Below are 19,252 nucleotides of genomic sequence, written 5' to 3' on the forward strand. Positions count from 1 at the left end.
CTGGGCTTTGAAGAATGAGTTGGACTTGGACAGGTGGGGAGGGAAGAGAGCATCCCAGCCAGGGGATTGACAAGATCATAGGAATGGATGGAGGTGAGGAAACACAAGCGTGCTGAGGGTTGGCAATTAGATTATTTTAACGAGAGCAGAGGTTCTTGTGGCAGAGGAATGAAAGATGAGGCTGCGGAGCTCCCCACTCTATAAAATAAACCTTTGTTAGCAGAACTCTCATTTTCATTTTAATTTAATAAAAGCAAAAATAAGTGGTTTTGATGTGATTAATGACCAATAAGGGAGATACAGGGCTGACTTGGCAAGCATCCATCTTCATGGCACGTGCAGAAGTACAAGATTTAATACAGAATTAACCTGCCCAAGCATCTGTTCACAACTCTATATGAAAAAGAAAAAAATAGACCAAAGCATATGTTACAAGTTGAAGTCTGGACAACTTTTTTTTTTTTTTCATATTATGTTGGTTGGAATTCACATTTTTAACAAAATCCCTTATTGACTTGTTCGCGTGAATTTGAATATTAAATAACCATAATAATGATAAAGCAAAATTTTTAAAAAAGCATTCTTGTTCACTCATGAAGAAAAGATTTACTTGTTACTAAATGGATAATAAATTTGGAGTTAAAATATATTCCTTTGGGGGATCCCTGGGTGGCGCAGCGGTTTGGCGCCTGCCTTTGGCCCAGGGCGCGATCCTGGAGACCCGGGATCGAATCCCACATCGGGCTCCCTGCATGGAGCCTGCTTCTCCCTCTGCCTGTGTCTCTGCCTCTCTCTCTCTCTCTCTCTGTGACTATCATAAATAAATAAAAAATTTAAAATATATATATATATATATATTCCTTTGGTCTTATAGCATAGCCAGCATCAGCTACACATCTAAAATTAACCCGCTTAGAAATAAATCCATTCACCAATCTGGAAAATGGTCATTAGCAGTCTACTCCTTGCAAGGCACTGTATGCAAAATGTTAATGGTAAAGCACCACGCATATGACACATATTAAAAGATTGATCCTTCCATATCAAGAAAGGTTGATATGGAATCATTTGTTTCGACAAGTTATCATTTATTCCTTTATTCATTCAACAACTCTTGGATGACTGAATGTAGCTATATGATTTTATTTTGTTCTCTGTTATATCCCCCCACACCAAGCACAGTGCTTGATATGTGTTAAGTCGTCAATAGATATCTTTCGGGTGAATACATTTATTAATCGGCTCTGTCAGACTCTCATATACAAAAGTAAAGTGAAAAACAAAGATAGTCCCTGCCCTCATGCATCTAGTGAGGTAAACTGATAGTAATCAAGTGCACTCACAAAGGTAAAATTCCAGCCATGACAAGTGTTCAGGAGTCTATCATGGAATTTGGCCAAAGACTTCCCTGAAGAAGTGATCTTGAGTTGAAATCTAAAGGGTGAGTGGAAATTAACCTGGCAAAGAAAAGGAGGAGGAGCACTTTAGGTAGAAGAGGGAGCTGGAAGGAGCACGATGAGCGCATGGTGACTGCAATATAGTTTGAGAGAGAGTCACAAAAATGTTAGTGGCAGGCTAAGGAGGGAAGGTGAGAGTATCTTAAGATAATTCGCAAGGAATTCTAGAATTATAAATATGGGGCAAGGTCACATAGATAAGGAAGTACCCCATTTAAAGTTGATACAATAGAAGTTCTTTTGAGCCACAGCCTCAAAACCCATTGCTCATTTGTAATATAAAAAAAAAATTGTCCAATAAAACATACCAATTTTTTACAGTGACAAGCAAAACAATCAAGCATGTAATTTCAAATTACATCGTCTTGATCTTTGTAGATTGCACCAATAAATATTATAATTTTACTAAATTACATCGTTGCAATTAGCCGTCAAATGGGGGTTAATAAAGGAATCAACACAGTACCATAAGAATAATTTGGGTGTACTGATGTGGAACTGTATTGACAGTTTAATATACCCTGGCAAACAGCTCATTCAACTGTTGTATAAAACTAATAAAAAATATATAATTTAATGTGTAGTTCACATGATAGAATTTGTGCAGGAAAAATAAAGCTGAGACTTTTGAAGGGCTTTAAAGCAAGTGTGGAAACAATGAAATGTTAAAATCTGATTAAACAGGTAATTGTCCTTATTTTCTCACTAGTTCTTATAAAGTATTTGGTCACTAATATTTTCCTCTTTACTCAATTCGTTTTGTTTTTATTTTGGCTTTATGTACTCCTATCATTTTCACCACAGTATGTAGCTCAGGATCCTATGTCTCTCCGCATTAACCTATGTCTACATTTTGTCTGAGATTATATAATCTGAGATTATAATACTCTTTGAGTTTTCCCTCCCACACATGCACATGCTCCTATATCCCGTAACACGGGGCTGCCCATGAAGTTAGGGCTTGGTGAGTAGTTATTAAATCTTCAGAAGTGAAAAAAAAAAATCTTCAGAAGTGGCAGGTTAGAACATTTATAAATAAACAGTATAGGTTTTAATAACTAATAAGAGAGGTAGCATAAATTATTAGATTTAATTTATTATTATTAGTTAGGTAATAAGTATGACAGTAACCAGGTTTAGGGATAGATGTTGTAAAATGTTATCTTTTCTTTATCCGTTTATATTGTTTATGTGGGATATGGAGAAAATATGATAATTATCCAGCAATACTTCTACTCTTTGTGTTCTAAGTCTTAACTGAGATTACACCGGGAGTAAATATCAGAAAATATTATAAAAGTAGAAGATGACATATACAGGAATAATAAATAGACACTAACATATTAAGGAATAATAAAATGAAAATATGCAATATTAATAACTCAAATTCTACTTAAAATAACCCATAGAACTCCAATAATGTTTATAAATATATATGTCCTCAAAATGTAGTTTAGGGGCGCCTAAGTGGCTCAGTCAGTTAACCATCTGGACTCTTGATTTTGGCTCAGGTCATGATCTCAGGTTTGTGAGATCGAGCCCCATGATGAGCTCTGCGCTGAGCATGGGGCCTGCTTGGGAGTCTCCCTCTCTCTCTGCCCCTCCCCAGTGCTCTTGCTCTCTCTCTGTCTCACTCTAAGAAAAAAAAAAAAAAAAGTGTCGTTTAAAAGCCCGTGATGTGTAACACACAAAATTTTATTGACCTACGTAACATTACTATGTAGTGAAGTAGAATAGGATAAATATAAGGGTTTCCATTTCTCTAATGGGAAACTTAAAGCACAGCAGGAGTCAAGGTTTCTACCAATAATACTAATCACTTTCTTTATTCGTTTAGCCAATATTTATTAAACATCCACTAGGCTAAATTGTAAGGATTAATGGTTACGACTCAGTTTAGAATGTTGTAACTGCTATAAATTGAAGACAAAATGGCTTTGGAACCCAAATGTGAATGGGTCTTGTCTTCATTCCTTTATCACCCAAAGGAATGCCTAAAAAACTACTCTTGCTACCAAACCCAACAAAATGGTCTTCCTATGGAAAGATTTACAATTTGGGGGGATTTTTTTTTAAGATTTTATTTATTCATGAGAGACGCAGAGAGAGAGAGAGAGAGAGAGAGAGGCAGAGACACAGGCAGAGGGAGAAGCAGGCTCCATGCAGGGAGCCCGATGTGGGACTCGATCCCGGGTCTCCAGGATCACGCCCTGGGCCGAAGGCGGCGCTAAACCACTGAGTCACCCAGACTGCCCAAGATTTACAATTTTTAATAGAGCTCTTCACTTCCACTGAACAGATTTAAGATACTGTCATTAAACGTAATTATCTGGCTTATCATTGACTGACTTTCAAGCAGAAAAGATAATGTGCACACATTTGGCAGTTCGGTTTCTTATTTGCTGCAACTCTTGCTATTTATAGCAGAACAGTAGCCACTTCTTTGCTATTTTCTGTTCAAGTAATTGGTCATTCTACAGTTTGTGGAGAACTAGTTATCATACAGGCTAGATATTGATTACTGATTTTCAAAGAATTTTAATTCTGAATTTCATTGAAACACTCTGAATAGTAGTCTTAGATTCAGAAGGTACTTGAGTTCTGCAGTACAGCTTTATGACCTTCAAGGGTCATTGGCGGTATATTTTTGCAACAGGCACACTGCAAAGAGTCAGGGATTCAACGATGCAAGAACTGCTCCAGAAGCTTACAATAGTGAGTGTCAAACTAAAGGTTTAAAGAAATTTCAGCTTTGGCGTTTGCCAGATAAACTAACATTCACTATACTTAAGTAAAATCCAATAATGATGTCGTGAAGTACCAAGACAAAAAGAAGTTTTCTAGTATCTACAGAAAATAAGACTGATGCCGTAATAGATTCTTATGCACATCTTAGCAATTTTATTAAAAACGTTTCTCACTGTGGAGCACCAGGGTGGCACAGTCACATCCCACACTTGTTTTTGGCTCAGGTCGTGATCTCAAGGCCATAAGATCAAGCCCCAAGGTAGGCTCCATGCTCAGCATGGAGTCTATTTGAGATTCAATCTCTCCCTAACTCTGCCCTTCCCCTCACTCAAGTGCATGCATGTTCTCTCTCTCTCTCTCTCTCAAATAAATAGATCTTCCAAAAAAAATTATCACTGCTATTATAAATTAATCCATATCAGGGAATTGACCGATGGTGGTAAATAAAAAATGGTGACTCAGATTTGTTTTTCATTCAGTGAACTATCTGTATTAGAAAGATACGTACCTGGTACAAAAAAAATAAATAAATAAAACTGTTGTAGGTATTTTCAGAGATTAGCTCATAAAAAATATATTAATTATGGAATATGTTGTAACCAAAAGTGTATGCATGTATTTTCAACCTTTCAAACATTAATAAGACAAAGAGAAAACAGGTATAACATAGAAATCATATAGTTTACTATAATTATAATTTGCATTAAGAACATCCATACATCACTTAAAGATTCTAGAATTTGAAATTGCATTGGCAATTACAAATTTTTTCTACCTTGAAAATACTTATAGCCATAAAATTTCCTTTAGTCAACAGAGCCTTAATATAAGTCCTTTATCTCTATATTTAAAATTGTTTTCTCTGGGCAGCCCCAGTGGCTCAGCGGTTTAGCGCTGCCTTCAGCCCAGAGTGTGATCCTGGAGACCTGGGATTGGGTCCCACATGGGGCTCCCAACATGGAGCCTGCTTCTCTCTCTCTCTCTCTCTCTCTCTCTATCTCAAATAAATAAATAATCTTTAAAAATTAATTAATTAATGAATTAATTAAAATTGTTTTCTCTTCCCGATTTGCTATTTGTCCTATATTCTCTGACTCTAACAACTACGTGTTAAGTCTGATTTATGTAGCTGTATTTTAGGGACCCCAGCACCAAGGTAGAAGTCATGATGATTTTTCACAAGAAAATGAGTTTTCAGTGATACTTCAGAGTGCCTTGAAGGGTGAATGGGAGATAAGGAAGCAAAGGCAAATAGTGACAAAACTTTCTCTAAAGTGTCTCTGTGAAGAAGAGCAATGAGTGGGAAAGTAGCTGGAAGAGGCTAGAGAGGCTATGAAAACAGTATTTTTTCATGATAAGAGAAACTAAAGCATGTTTGCATGGCCCGGTAGAGACAGAGATTGATGTGTGTGAGAAAGGGGAGAACTGCAGGTCTGGATCCTTGCAAATCGAGAAGAAATGGAAGAGATATGATCTAGAGCTTATATGGACAGGAAGGGAACATGCGTTTGGAAAGGCCAGCGGTGGCCAGTGAAAGAGAGCCATAGAGGTGACTACAAAACACATAAACATATCGTGCTAAAGCCGAACTAGAGGCATCCCCAACTCAGCTCCAACTAAGCCAGATCTCAGACGTGCCACATCATACCCAAGGAAGTACGACGGAGGGAAAGGATGTGTAGCAAATCAGAGCAATCTTAACCCGTTGTCCTTATAATATATTCCTCGGCCAATCTGTCTCAACATGCAGGTGAGAGGCCTGAGCGTTAAGCTTCCCTACCCTTGGAGTAAATCCGTCTCTGGCCCCTTGTGTGTTTCAGTGAACAATATAGGTAAGCTAAGAACTGGGGGTAAGAGGAGGATACGATCTTTGACAAGACTGAAGAACTCTGAAATGGTCTCAGAGAGCTGAGCATCTCAAGGAAAAGTAATCCGGTTGTGTGGCAGGACTCGGTCCCCATTTCAGGTATTTGTCATGAATTTAAAGTGAGACAATCAGCCAACTTGTGATTTCTTCTAAACAAAGCTTAGTGCAGTAGCAGAAAGGGCAGAAAGTTGGCCTCAACCCAAGTTCAGATCAGTGGGGTGAATGTGACAAAAGAGGACACATTTGCCGAGCGATATTTGCAAGAAACTGTTCATGATGATGAAGTGTTACTCGTGAATCTCGGCCTGGTAAGGAAGAAAAGAGAAATGAATAAAGGTGAAGTTAGCTTAGAAGTCACGCCAGTCCCTGCTCCTGCGGAATTCCAGGGCACGGACATCAGTGTAGGAGCCCGGTCAGCCAGGGGGAATTTGCGATTGAGATTTCAGAGTTGGTACACATTCCTGCGATGACAGCTTAAGTGGGGTATTGGGAGTGAGTTACTGAATTGGAATGGAGGAAAATATTGATTATGAGCGTGGATTGTTGTTTCTGTTCAATTCAGATGAAATGTGTGAAGCACTAGCGTATTCCCTTGGGAAGAGTTGGAGATACGAAGGTAAATAGGATTCAGGTCCCTGCTTCAAGGAGCTCCCAGTATAATACGCGAAGTCCTCCAGTAGGAACACCAACACCAAAGGAATACCTCACCCGATCAATGATCAGACCCACAGGCTTCGAGAACAACATTTGGGAAGTCCTGGTCGTGAGAGAAAGCATGATGCCTCTAGGAACAGCAGAGTTCGGGTTTCCTTGAGGCTCAACTTTGAATGGAGGTGTAGGGACAGGAAAGGGTCAGAGGAGACTTGCTTTGCACCATATGGTAAAGGTATCCGAGATTCATATTCTTTGGATAGTGGGACACCGGACATAATGGAATGGCCTACCGGCTGCAGTGTAGAAAGGGGGAGGGAGGAAGTGGATGTGGGTTTTTGGAGAAAGAGGGCTGAGACCAGTTTGAATTGTGAGATGCGAGCGTATGTGTTAGACAGTTTCTCCCTCTTGGGTTTCGATTCAGACGAGATCATCAAGCCGTGTAATCTCCGTGGGGGAGCGGATAGTACATTAAAATGGAAATCATGGAATCAGAATCCCTTCCCTTCCCTAATTGCCAATGCGTTATGGGACCCACCCCAGGAAATCCGAATGTAATCTCCATGAGAGCTTGTTTGGTTGGTTGGTTGGTGTTTTTCTCTACTTTTTCTCCAGTGCTTGGTACAAAATAGACTCCTGATAAGTAGTGACTTGAACACATTTGTTGAAGGAATTAAAGCCTCTCTTTAGCATCTGATCTCTTCCTTTGACGCTTTCATCTCAAAGCTGCCTGCCCAAGGAGCACCATGCTAGAAATGAACCACTTAGCACTTTTCTCTAGGATACTCCTCTTATTCATCATCTGACAAAACTTCAAGATCAGGCTCTTGTCTCCCCTATATAATAGCCATAAAATTATGGGCACAGTCATTTGCTTCTTTATGCCCAAATCTCCTTGTCGGTAAGGTAGGGATAATAGCTAATATTCATTGAGTATTGAGCACAGCACTTAAAACCTTTCAGTGTTCCAAGCACTTTAAATATTTTTTTAAAGATTTTATTTATTTATTCATGAGAGACACAGAGAGAGAGGCAGAGACACAGGCAGAGGGAGAAGCAGGCTCCCTGCCGGGAACTGGATGTGGGACTCGATCCCAGGACCCCAGGGTCACGCTCTGAGCTGAAGGCAGACACTCAACCGCTGAACCACCCAGAGACCCCCGTACTTCAAATATTTTAAGAGCAGTTAATCCTCACTAATGTGCCCCTGCCATTCACCTATTACAGACAAGGAACCCAAACCAAGATTTTATAGCCTGTAAGCAACAAAACCCTGAGCTGAACTCCATCCAGCTCCCCAAACCAGGCTCTTAACCACCCTGCTTACTACCTGTCCAAATATCATACCTACCACACTGGATAGTTGTCAAGATTCAGTAAGAATAATTTATGTAGAGGCACCTTGAAAAATGCCCTTTTGTAGTAAGTGTCCAAAAGAACTTAGCTTGTGTTGTTGCTACTGTTTTATTCTTATTATTTGGATCTTCTTGGGGAGCTATATGTTCATTTCACAGAAGAATCACTCTCTCCTTTGGGAAATTAGGCTATTTCATTTTAGACAGATCTAATTGGGAAAAAAAAAATCACTCCTACAACTTTCCTCACTGATACTAATTCTGAACTGGTGATAAAGGTAGGACAAATCCAGCCCCTCTCCATCCAACAACCTTCAGTTATTCAAAGACCGGCGTCCTGCATGCCTGTAGCTTCTGTATCTCCAGCTTCTTTTTTTTTTTTTTTTTTTTTTTTAATTTTTATTTATTTATGATAGTCACAGAGAGAGAGAGAGGCGCAGAGACACAGGCAGAGGGAGAAGCAGGCTCCATGCACCGGGAGCCCGATGTGGGATTCGATCCCGGGTCTCCAGGATCGCGCCCTGGGCCAAAGGCAGGCGCCAAACCGCTGCGCCACCCAGGGATCCCTGTATCTCCAGCTTCTGTATCATTTCCGCCATTTCTCCTATGGCTTATTCTGAATAAGCTCTGGTTTGTTGAAGACACCTTTACCCTGGGGCACCTGAGGGGAACAGAATACTGTAGTCCTTCTGTGGGCTGATGGTTGCATATAGAACAGCACGTTGATAGAAAAGATCTTGGGACAGCCCTTCACAGTCTGAATCATATTCCCAAAGATCACCTTAATGTCTTCTGTGCATGGGGCAGGCGGTATCTATGGACCGAATGAAGGCAACTCTGAGCAAATAGTCAACACTGAGCTTACTCTTGACTTAAATCCTCAATTTTCTTCACATTTACTTCTGCCTCTAATGTATATGTGTATAATTGGTTTGGGAAACATATGGCAGGATTTTATGTTTGTCCCTATTAAACTTCACATAATTAGAGCTGTCCAGTGTTCTAACGTTTTCAGATCCTTTTGGAGACTAATTCAGTCATTTCATGTATTGTCTCTCCCTCTCAACATCATGTCTTCTGTAGATTTTTTTCCTGTGTGCCGTCAACATACTCATACTCAACCATACTCAAATGGAACATATTATGTTCATATCCATATTCATATTAAAATATTCATTAAACTTTATGGCTGAAAGTGTTTCAATTAATTATAAATTAATCACAGTTATTTCAGCAGTGCATCTTATTGTTAATTGTTAAGAATACCTGTTTATTTATTCATTCAATAATTTCTGGCATGTAAAAATATTTTCTTAAATGTTAACTAATTGCAGTAATTAAATTAAAAGTAAAGTTTTAATATATGAACATTTTTGTGGGAATGGCGTCTGAAATAAAATTGGGAAACATAAAACTAACGTAAAGTGGAAATAGGCCGAGACCCTCTGGAGCTAACCGTTTCATCTCCAAAGAAATTAACTGAAGAAGTTAAATGGTCTCAAGGTGTGTAGGACAGAACAATTGAGAGAATGAACAAGTCGGCTGGCCATCAGAGCAGAACAATTTTAATCATCCAATTTTGTGTATCAGAAAGGGTTTCAGCTGTGCACTATGAAATGCATGAATGGAAAGTTTCCCAGTTATGAGAGCTAACGGTCTGTAGCACACCAAGCATATTATTAAATAAAAAAAATTAATGAGAAACGGGAGAAAGTTTCTTAGAATGTAACCTTGGTTCCTTGGCAAATTGCAAACTCTAAAAATTATCAAAGAGGGCAAACATAAAATAATGATAATTTGAAGTATCAATCTCAAACTTTAGAAAAAATATAGTAACTGAAATATCTCAATGAAATATCATAATTATATCACTTTGGTTAGAGAATATAATTTTTCAGACTTGCGTTTGATATTTTACATTTGTTGATTTCAGAAAAAAAGACTTTTATTTATCTGCATTTTGAAATAGATTCCATCCTGCTGCCTTCTAGCTTCTGCACAGTGTCTGGGAATAACAAGATGTTATTATTATATCATCAGATCATCTCAACTTTAAGACACTTAAAATTTAAAGTTCTTTTTCTTTTCTTAATTTTAATTTGTTTATTTTTAAGTAGGCTCCTTACCCAACATGGGGCCTGAACTCATGACCCTGAGATCAAGACCTGACCTGAGATCAAGAGTCAGATGCCCAACCAACCGAACCCCCCCCCAGGCACCCTCTAAAGTTCTTTTCCTAAAGTTTAAAATTTTAAGGTTTCCTGGTTTAATTTTGACAAAATTAGATACATGTCAGATGTTATGCTCTTCGGTAAATATTTCTCTTAACCTCACGGAAGAAAAAACTTAATAGAGGTATAAATAAATATAGTCAAACTCTATCATGTAATTTAGTGGAATAAAAGTAACACATATATCCAAATCAATAGAACAGCCTAAAATTGTATATACATGACAGGAGTTATTGCAGTTTGTTGCAGTCATGCAAAATATATGTTCCGTTCATGTTCATGCTGATGTAATCATTTTCTTAGACCATTTTAGCAATCAAAGTAAGGTCACTTCAGAAAGAATTCTAAAGTGGTTTAGGTGAGTATAAATTTAGAATAAAATATTCTCTATTTTTTATTATTAAAGTAATGCCTATATACTATAGAAAATTTGGAAATTATAGAAAAAATGTAGACAAAATTTTAATCTCTCATAATCTCACCATTGATATTTTTAAATTAATATTTTGATGTAGTTTCCTCTGATATTTTTCTGACTCTTAAAAAAGTAAAAACATATAAAAGTATATTTTTATAAAATATATAAATATTTCCTATTAAATATGCATTTAATATTTACATTATAATATAATATGTTAAAATATATTTTATAAAATATAAAATATAAAAATTTTAAAGAAATATGTTAAATTCCTACTAACCAAAATGAGCAAGTTAACTATTTTTTGTATTTGAGTTCAATCTTTTTTTGAAAGAAATAAAACACTGTAGCTCAAATGGAAGTCTTTATGCTGGTCCCTCCTGGTCTTGTTCCTATCACAGCACAATTATAACTTTGAATTTGGTGTGCTTCTATTCCATATATTTCTATTTTAATTGCATATATATGTATATGTTTATATATATATATATATATAGCACTGTTTTATAATTTTTGGAAATCAACTTGTGCTATATGAATTTTTATGCCTATTTTATCATTTATGTCTTCAAGATCTTTCCATCAGCACACTTAAAAGTATAGATAATTCACTTTCATTGTTATATACTATAACAACAAAAGATTTTATCATTATTTGGTTATATGTTCCCTTAAGCTATTGTTTATTTAGACTGTGACTTTTCAATATATCAATTATATCAGTGAAATTTTAATATATCAATAATTATATTGCATATAAATTGTATATAAATATTATATTATAATATTTTATTATATTATTCTTCAGTGAAATTTTTCTACAGTAAGAATTTTCTATATTTCAGAGCATCTGAGTAAGGCTAGTTGCCTGAAAGCAGATGTGAATATTTTTAAGACATGAGAAACATATTTGGAAACGTTTTCCTTAGAAGACTATGCTAACCTATAATCCTCAAAGCACTTTGTGCTCACACACCTTCATCAGTATTGAATACCCGAAGCCATTCTTATAAGTAAACTCATTCATTTTTAATGGACACAATTGACTTTGCTATGACAACAAGTACAGATGATCCTTGGCTTAACCGTGGCTTGACATATGATTCTTCAACTTCACAATAACACAAAAACGGTACACATTCAATAGAAACTAGACTTCAAAATTTGAATTTTGGTCATACGACTAGCAATATGCAGTGGGATGCTGTTTGGCCGTGCTGGGCAGCAACAGGGAGGAGGGGCTCCCAGTCAGCCAGGGGGGACACCAGGGTAAACAACCGATACGTTTACAACCATTTTGTTGCTTGCTTTCAATACGGTACTCAATAAATTATATGAGACATTTAACACTTTACTATAAAATAGGCTTTGCATCAGATAATTTTGCCCAACTGCATGTGAATGTAAGTGTTCTGAGCATGGTTACGGTGGGCCAGGCTAAGCAATGATGCTCAATAGATTAGGTGTATTAAATGCACTTTTGATATGAATATGTTCAACTTATGATGGCTTTATCAGTAGTAACCCCATCGTAAATCACGGAAGACCTGTAGTATGAAAAAAGGCAATTTATGTGTGAGGTTGGGTGGTGCAGGTCATTTAGTTCAGTTCAAAGACCCACTTAAGATTGTTTATTGATCATGAAATGCCATTGCATCATCTTCATGTTATGGTTTTTGTTTCAACGAGGTCATGTATTGATCTACTAAATATATTTTCTCTCTGATGTTATTAGGAACTAGCTGAAATTTCTTCTGTGGCACATTTTATTATAATATCCAGTAATAAACATATTATCTTTTTTTTTGAAATCTAGCATATGCTTTACTTTCTTTATTGGGCATCTGTGATCACCAGCATTCTTCGTTATTTCAGAATTTCAGTCTTAAGCTGTAACATGATGTCATCTTTGGAGCCAGAAGACCTGAGGAACGGTCCCAGCTGCAGTTATGCAACCCTCATAAAATCATTCTCATTTTCCCCAAGAAATGATTATCCTATTTTTCACCCATAAAGTAGGACTATTATTACCTTATTATGTTATTAAATACATTAAATGAGAACCTTTGAAATAAAGTAGAAATATAAGTTGGAATTAGTCATCCCTTTCGAAGTAGTCATGGATGTCTAGGGTTCCCAGGAGAACCCAGTGTGAGAGATATTTGACGGGTATAATTGGTCAGCCTTATCTGCCACCTTCTCTGCCACAGCCAAGGGAACATGTTATGCAGTGCATGAAAGTCTACCCAAATTTTTAGAGACCAATTCCCACAGCATCCTGCCCTGCCCACACACCAAGATTTCATACTACCCAGAGTTCCAGCGTCAAGTCTGTCAATGCCTGGAACCACTTCAGAAATCTTACACTCCTAACTTCTGCTCTCATACGAACTTTTCATCCTCCTAGTTCTCTCAATCCCTCACATCTCCTGCATTCCTCGCTGACCTCATGGAAAACTGAAATCTCTTGCTTCTTCTGTTTTTCCTAGACTGTCAGTCCCCCACCTAGCCCCTAAAAAGTTAAAATAATTATTATTGATAGAGCTCCTTTGGTTGCCCCTAGCTTCTTCTTTGACTCCCCTCAAACTCTGCTAGTATGTGCCATTCTGCCCAGGTGCTCTACATATAGAAAATTCTTGACCCCTGCTGTTCAACAGATTATCTTGCTCCCTACTTCATCAAGAAACTTTGAGACTTTCAGACATGCCCTCTCCCCACTTCTTCCCCCCATAGGGTTCACCTACAACCACACCATCCTTACCATCTTCCCTTGAGTCTCAGTGAAAGAGGTATCCTACTTCTATTCAAGGCCAGCTTCTCTTTTTGTGCTATCGGTTTCTTCTTATTTATCACCTCTTAGAATTTACTCCATTAGTTCTATAGCATTTTCTCTGTCTTCAATCTGTCCCTTCCTACTAGTGTCTTCTTATCAGCTTGACTTCCTCAATTTCTTCCTAGCCCCTCGATTTCTATCACCAAGGTTACCAGCATACTAATATTTCCAAAACTGAGTGGACATCTTCAGTCTCTTATTTCACTGGATGCCTCTGCTGTAAACGATACTCTTATTCACTCCGTTATTCTTAATACAACTCTATTTATTGGACTTTAGTAACCCCTTACTCTCCTGGACTCTGTTCCTCCTTGCCTTCTTCTGAGTCTGCTCTTCCTGTGTGTAGCTCTCAAACGTTAGTGTTCCTCAGGGTTCCTCTCTCATTCAGCTGCGCCTCTGATTCCCTCGCGTTCCCACGTAGGGAACTTGTCCACATGTGTTTCTACCTCCACAAACACCTAAGTTGTATCCTTAGCTCAGACCTATTCCCTCAGCTTCAGATTTTAGTAGTTAAACGGTTCCTGGACATCTCCACCTGTGTCTCACAGGAACCTAAAGCTAATCATAGTCAAAACTGAAATCAGTCTCCCCACATGTCTGTTTCTACCTCAATATTCTCTGCATCTCCATTGGTGGCACCACGAGGTGCTGGGAAACTGGAGGACATGCATGACCCCCACTCTCACCTTATATCAAGTCACCAAATCCTACTGTTTTCATCTTCTAAATGTTTCCTGAATCCAACTTCTTCTCTTTATTCCTCATTACCGCTTTCATTATTAGCCCTATTAAATTTTCTTGTTTTTTTCTTTTCTTTTTTCCACTATCACTTCTTATTAAAAATATTTTTTAAATAGTTGGTGATGTCCCTTTACCCATATAATAATCTCTATCTCCCTAACAAAATATGAGGACTTCATAGACCCCGCCCTCTTCTGTTAGCCTCATTTTCTGCTACTCACTCTGTTTCAAACTTGACATGCCAGTAAAGCAAACTGCCTGTTGCCATTCATACATCTATACTATTTCTCCCCTATGCGTCTGGCTAAAATGTGCTTCCTGTCCTCTCCTCTCTACTGACCAACTCCCTCTCGTGAATACTTATGTGGCTTCCTCATAATTAGGGCATATAGGTCCCCCTTTCCTTATATTCCCATTATACCATATATTTACCTTTTGTGTGTTTGCCTAGAAATAGACCATCAGTTTAGACTACACCATGCATCAGTGTTAGGCCTGGAATTTCGGAGGTGTTTAATAAGTACTTACAGAATAAAGGGATAAGTAAATTATTAAAGTACTTTTATCCATTCTTGTCATTCTTTTCTTTTATATGATGTCACTGTGTGGCATGGACAGTAGTGTTCAAATATTCCATGAATCTCCCTTATATCTCCCAGCCGTTCTTGAACGTAGGTCCAGGCCTTATAAACAGCTCTAGATGAGGAGCTATAAGCAGAGGTGATATGTGTCACATCTACTCTGAGATTTTTAAGAGTAGTGCCCAGTTTTCTACACTCTCTTCTCTGCTCCTGCTCTTCTGGAAGTCTTGAGATGGCAACAACAAAAGACTGTGGGGGCTCCTGCTCTTCTGGAAGTCTTGAGATGACAACAACAAAAGACTGTGGGGGCAGCTCTCCTCATCTAGAGCTGTTTATAAGGCCTGGACCTATGTTCAAGAATGGCTGGGAGATATAAGGGAGATTCATGGAATATTTGAACACTACTGTCCATGCCACACAGTGACATCATATAAAAGAAAAGAATGACAAGAATGGATAAAAGTACTTTAATAATTTACTTATCCCTTTATGACACTGGACATGTAATGGGAATGGGAAGGAAGCCTATCTGGTGTTAAGCCCCTGAGATTTCAGGATTAATTTGTTACCACAGCACAATCAAGTTTATCTTGAGTGATGCTCATTGATCCAAATTTGTAAATTAGTGTCTGTCTTATTGCAAAGATGAGGTTGTATTGAAGTTACCAGTATGCAACCCTCCCTTTTTCTAAAGTCTGCATGATGCCTAGGCATAGGAAAATCTGCACCATGCGACTGATATTTTCCAACTGCCCTGACTGTTCCGAGCCATCCCTCTGCCTCCAAGCTTCTGCATGCTAGACTGTGCTTCCTACATTTGATTCATGTTTTCCACCCTTGCCCGGCTTAACATACAGGTAGAGTATTTCACTGCCTGTTCCCTGTCGATCTAAGTAAAAGTGAGAATATTTTCCTACACACAAAAGAAATCTTCCACACTTACACATGCCTCTGAGTCCACAGCTGAATGCCATGATCTAACTTTAGATTTTGATTCTTGTTATAAATGAAACTTCTCCAAAGAACAGTACCATGTTCCACTGCAGTTGCAGTCCAAAGGCATCAGAGGCTCTCTCCAAGGTAGTCGCGCAGTCTCTGCAGCCCTACTAATGTGTCGGATGTTTGTATGTAACTCCTGCTGTCTCACAATTACCAATATTCTCATCATTACATAGAAACAATTTGATTCTTTTCCACTATTTTTCTATAAAATACACTGGTTTTCCTAATTAGTCTCAAATTTTATTGAACTATGGTAGTATCTTGTTTCAGTGATCATTTTTTTTTTGCAGTTGAAAGAGAGGAAACATCTGACTTCAGGCATGGCTTAATTTCAGCCCAGTATGTCATCAGGATCCATCTTTTAACTCAAACAAGCTCTTCCCTGTTTTTTTTTTTTTTTTTCATGCCTGAAGCTCCCAGAGCTGTATCCTTCCAGTTGCTAATTCAGCAGGGAAGACCAAGAGTCTCTTCCCCTGAAGTCTCAGTGAAAGAAACATTGCTTCTCATCTGTTCTGAATGGCTCCAGTTTCCATTCTTGAGCCAACCCCTGTGGCCAGGTGAATACAGGCCTTCCTCACTTCCCTAGAGTGGCTAAAAGGAGTCAACTTCAAGGAAAGCAGGTGGCCTTAAGGTCCCGAATGGGATAATTTTTGGAGAGAAATCAGAAAAAGGTCATCACAAATCAAGAGATGATGCTGGTGGCAATAGCTTCCTCTATCCTCTCTATATAGTCTGCTGCCCACAAAGTGGAATTTAGAGACAACTTCAACTTAGGGAATTAGAGTATTTCATTGTGCACCATGTGTTACACCCTAATCGTGTTCTCTCTCTCCTTTCTCTGATCTTCTCTACATTATTCTCTTCTCTCGTATGCTACCTTCTGTTTCAGTTGTTTATATGTATTTGTCTCTTCAATTAGATCATCAGCTACTTCAAGGCAGGAACTGGGTTTGAATAACTGTGGACTCTACAGTATGCTTTTCACATACAGGGCATCCACTGTTCAACCAATAATAATCTGCCAAGTAAATGAAGGGATAAGAAATGAGTGGGTCCAATTCGTACTATTATCATATCACGGTAATGTGATGCCTATGGGGAGGGTGTGTGTAAGGCTCTACTACACACACATAATAAAAACCTACTGCGTGCCAAGTACCGAGGCAAATATAAGGGATATGAGGAATAGTGATTAAAAAACAAACATTGCCTTGCCCTTCAAAAGCTTGTATTCTAGTGAAGAAGACAGACACATTGAGTAATTAGAGTATGATAAATGCTATAAAGGATGACTGTAGGCTGTTAAGAGAGCGTAATAGATTTTAATTTTTATTATTGTTGTTGTGATTGTTTCCAGGTCAGTTCTAGGCTGGCTACCTCAGGGACTACCAGTTTTGATGGAGGTTGGGTTAAACTGAGAACTTCCTAGAGGCTTAACACTAGATTGACAAATAAAGTTTCCAGATTCAAGAAATTACACTTATACTGTGCTAAGAAAAAAACTAATTTGATTGTCTTTCTCCCTATCTCTCTCCCAGCCTGAAGTTCTGGATCAGATACAAAATTTAAGGGAGCTGTGGATGGATAATAATGCATTGCAAGTGCTACCTGGGGTATGTAAGTTTTTATTATGCCATGTGGTCTAGCATCTGTTATATATTTATTGTAATTAATGATAATCTTCATTTGTAAATCTCAGTGATTGCCTTTCAAAGAAGAGCATTTTTTGGACACCAAGTGTTTTTCATAGCTTTTTTTTCTTTATTTCACATACCTTCTGTAAATGGTGTAGGTATATAAAATGTATGAAAGATTTCTCTTGTTCTCTTAGGATTACATTTTCATCTCTCTACATACTGATTTTTAAAAGCTGAGAAATTTATATTGTTATAGATAGAAAAAGAAAATGCTACGTATAAAGTCCAAGTCTTATTTTTGCAAAATCAAACTTATTCCTATAGGTAACTAGATGATTGTTTCCACTTACATTGTTAAAGCTCTTCCACAAAATAAAAATCTTTCTCTCAATTTTGGTAATTTCCAATTGAATACATCTGAATTTTTGGAAATGATAAGGGTAAATTACAAAATGTTAAAAAAGAAAGTCAAACTAGAATCCATTTTTTTTTTAACAGATAGACAATCCAGTAATATCTCCCAAGAGGGATTTACTGGTCAATTCATTGAGTGTGAACACTCCTACCTTTTCCATTCAGTGAAAGAAGGGCTTTGTAAAACACTGCGTCTTGCCACTCATAACACATGCACTCAAGTATGTACACACACACACACACACACACACACCCCTCTACCACAATGTTCCTATTGGTAATAGCCAATTTCAAACCCCTTGCATTGGGCATTGAACTAAGTAGACAGGACAGCTGGATTTGTAATAACTCCTCAGCCACTGAGATTTAGATATGTGTTCCCAAAGCCAGTCTTATTCTTCTTTTGACCTGACATTAAAAACTCCTTAGAATGATTGCAAAAGCAACGAGAACAAGAAGTTTTTCTCTTTTGAACAAGCATGAAGCCACATAAAGGAGAAAATCTGGCAAAAGATTAAGGAAAAAAATACTTTCTTCTCTTATCAAAAGAATACATTTATACTGTCATCATAGACACAAAACAAAAAAGCGTGCACATCCTTTATATATTGATTTATTCAAAAACCGTTTACAAATATGCCTCTATGAACCAAAAACTATGTTAATGTTAGGGTTACAAAGATAATATAATCAATGACCTTGAATATATTTGTTTGAGGAGCTCATCCATAATAAGAGAGAGAGATCTAGATTCCACTACAGAGTAGAGCCTGATCTGTGCCATATTAAGGGTATATACAGATCTTGGGGCAACACAGGTAAGATACTCATCAATTCCCTGTGCAGATTGAGGAATCAGGGTGTATGTCTAGTTGGAAAATACACCTGCCGCTTAAATATGTTTATTAATTAAAAATCACCTAGATAATGCCTCACTCATGATAAATGCTAGGTGTTTTACAAATACTTGCTCACTGAATCCTCATAACGATCCTATGAAGTAGGATTTATTACCATCCCTATATTATGGATGAGGAAACTAAAACAGAAAGAGTTAATTTAAGTAACTGGCTCAAGGTCATGCCTCAGGTAGACGGTGATCATTGAAACCAGCACCAGAGGCTGCTGTTCACTATGATGTTCCAAAATGCTGCTGCTTTAGAATCAGCAGAAGGCACAGATGAGAATTACGTTGATCTTACTTTTTGTAGGCATTACATTCCCAAAATCCAACCTTGAAAATCAACTCAGACCTCAAACTCCTTAGTAACCTTATTATCTAAATGGAAAAGTAGTGATGAAATTGTCCACGAA

General features: G+C 37.7%; 1 protein-coding gene across 10 annotated transcripts in view; it reads left to right on the plus strand.

Annotated features, from left to right (window-relative positions):
* LRRC7 (leucine rich repeat containing 7) overlaps nucleotides 1-19,252 on the plus strand; it is a 491,781-nt gene that overhangs the window by 342,832 nt on the left and 129,697 nt on the right. For all 10 annotated transcript variants that reach the window (XR_012034800.1, XM_072834031.1, XM_072834030.1 and 7 more), the window contains one exon: nucleotides 17,426-17,500. Coding sequence is in view for 9 of the 10 variants with exons in the window: in XM_072834031.1 (XP_072690132.1) it covers nucleotides 17,426-17,500 (75 nt within the window). In the remaining variant the exon portion in view is untranslated. The remainder of the gene's footprint in view (nucleotides 1-17,425; nucleotides 17,501-19,252) is intronic.

Source organism: Canis lupus, chromosome 8 (genome assembly GCF_048164855.1).
Source record: "Canis lupus baileyi chromosome 8, mCanLup2.hap1, whole genome shotgun sequence".
Taxonomy (NCBI): domain Eukaryota; kingdom Metazoa; phylum Chordata; class Mammalia; order Carnivora; family Canidae; genus Canis; species Canis lupus.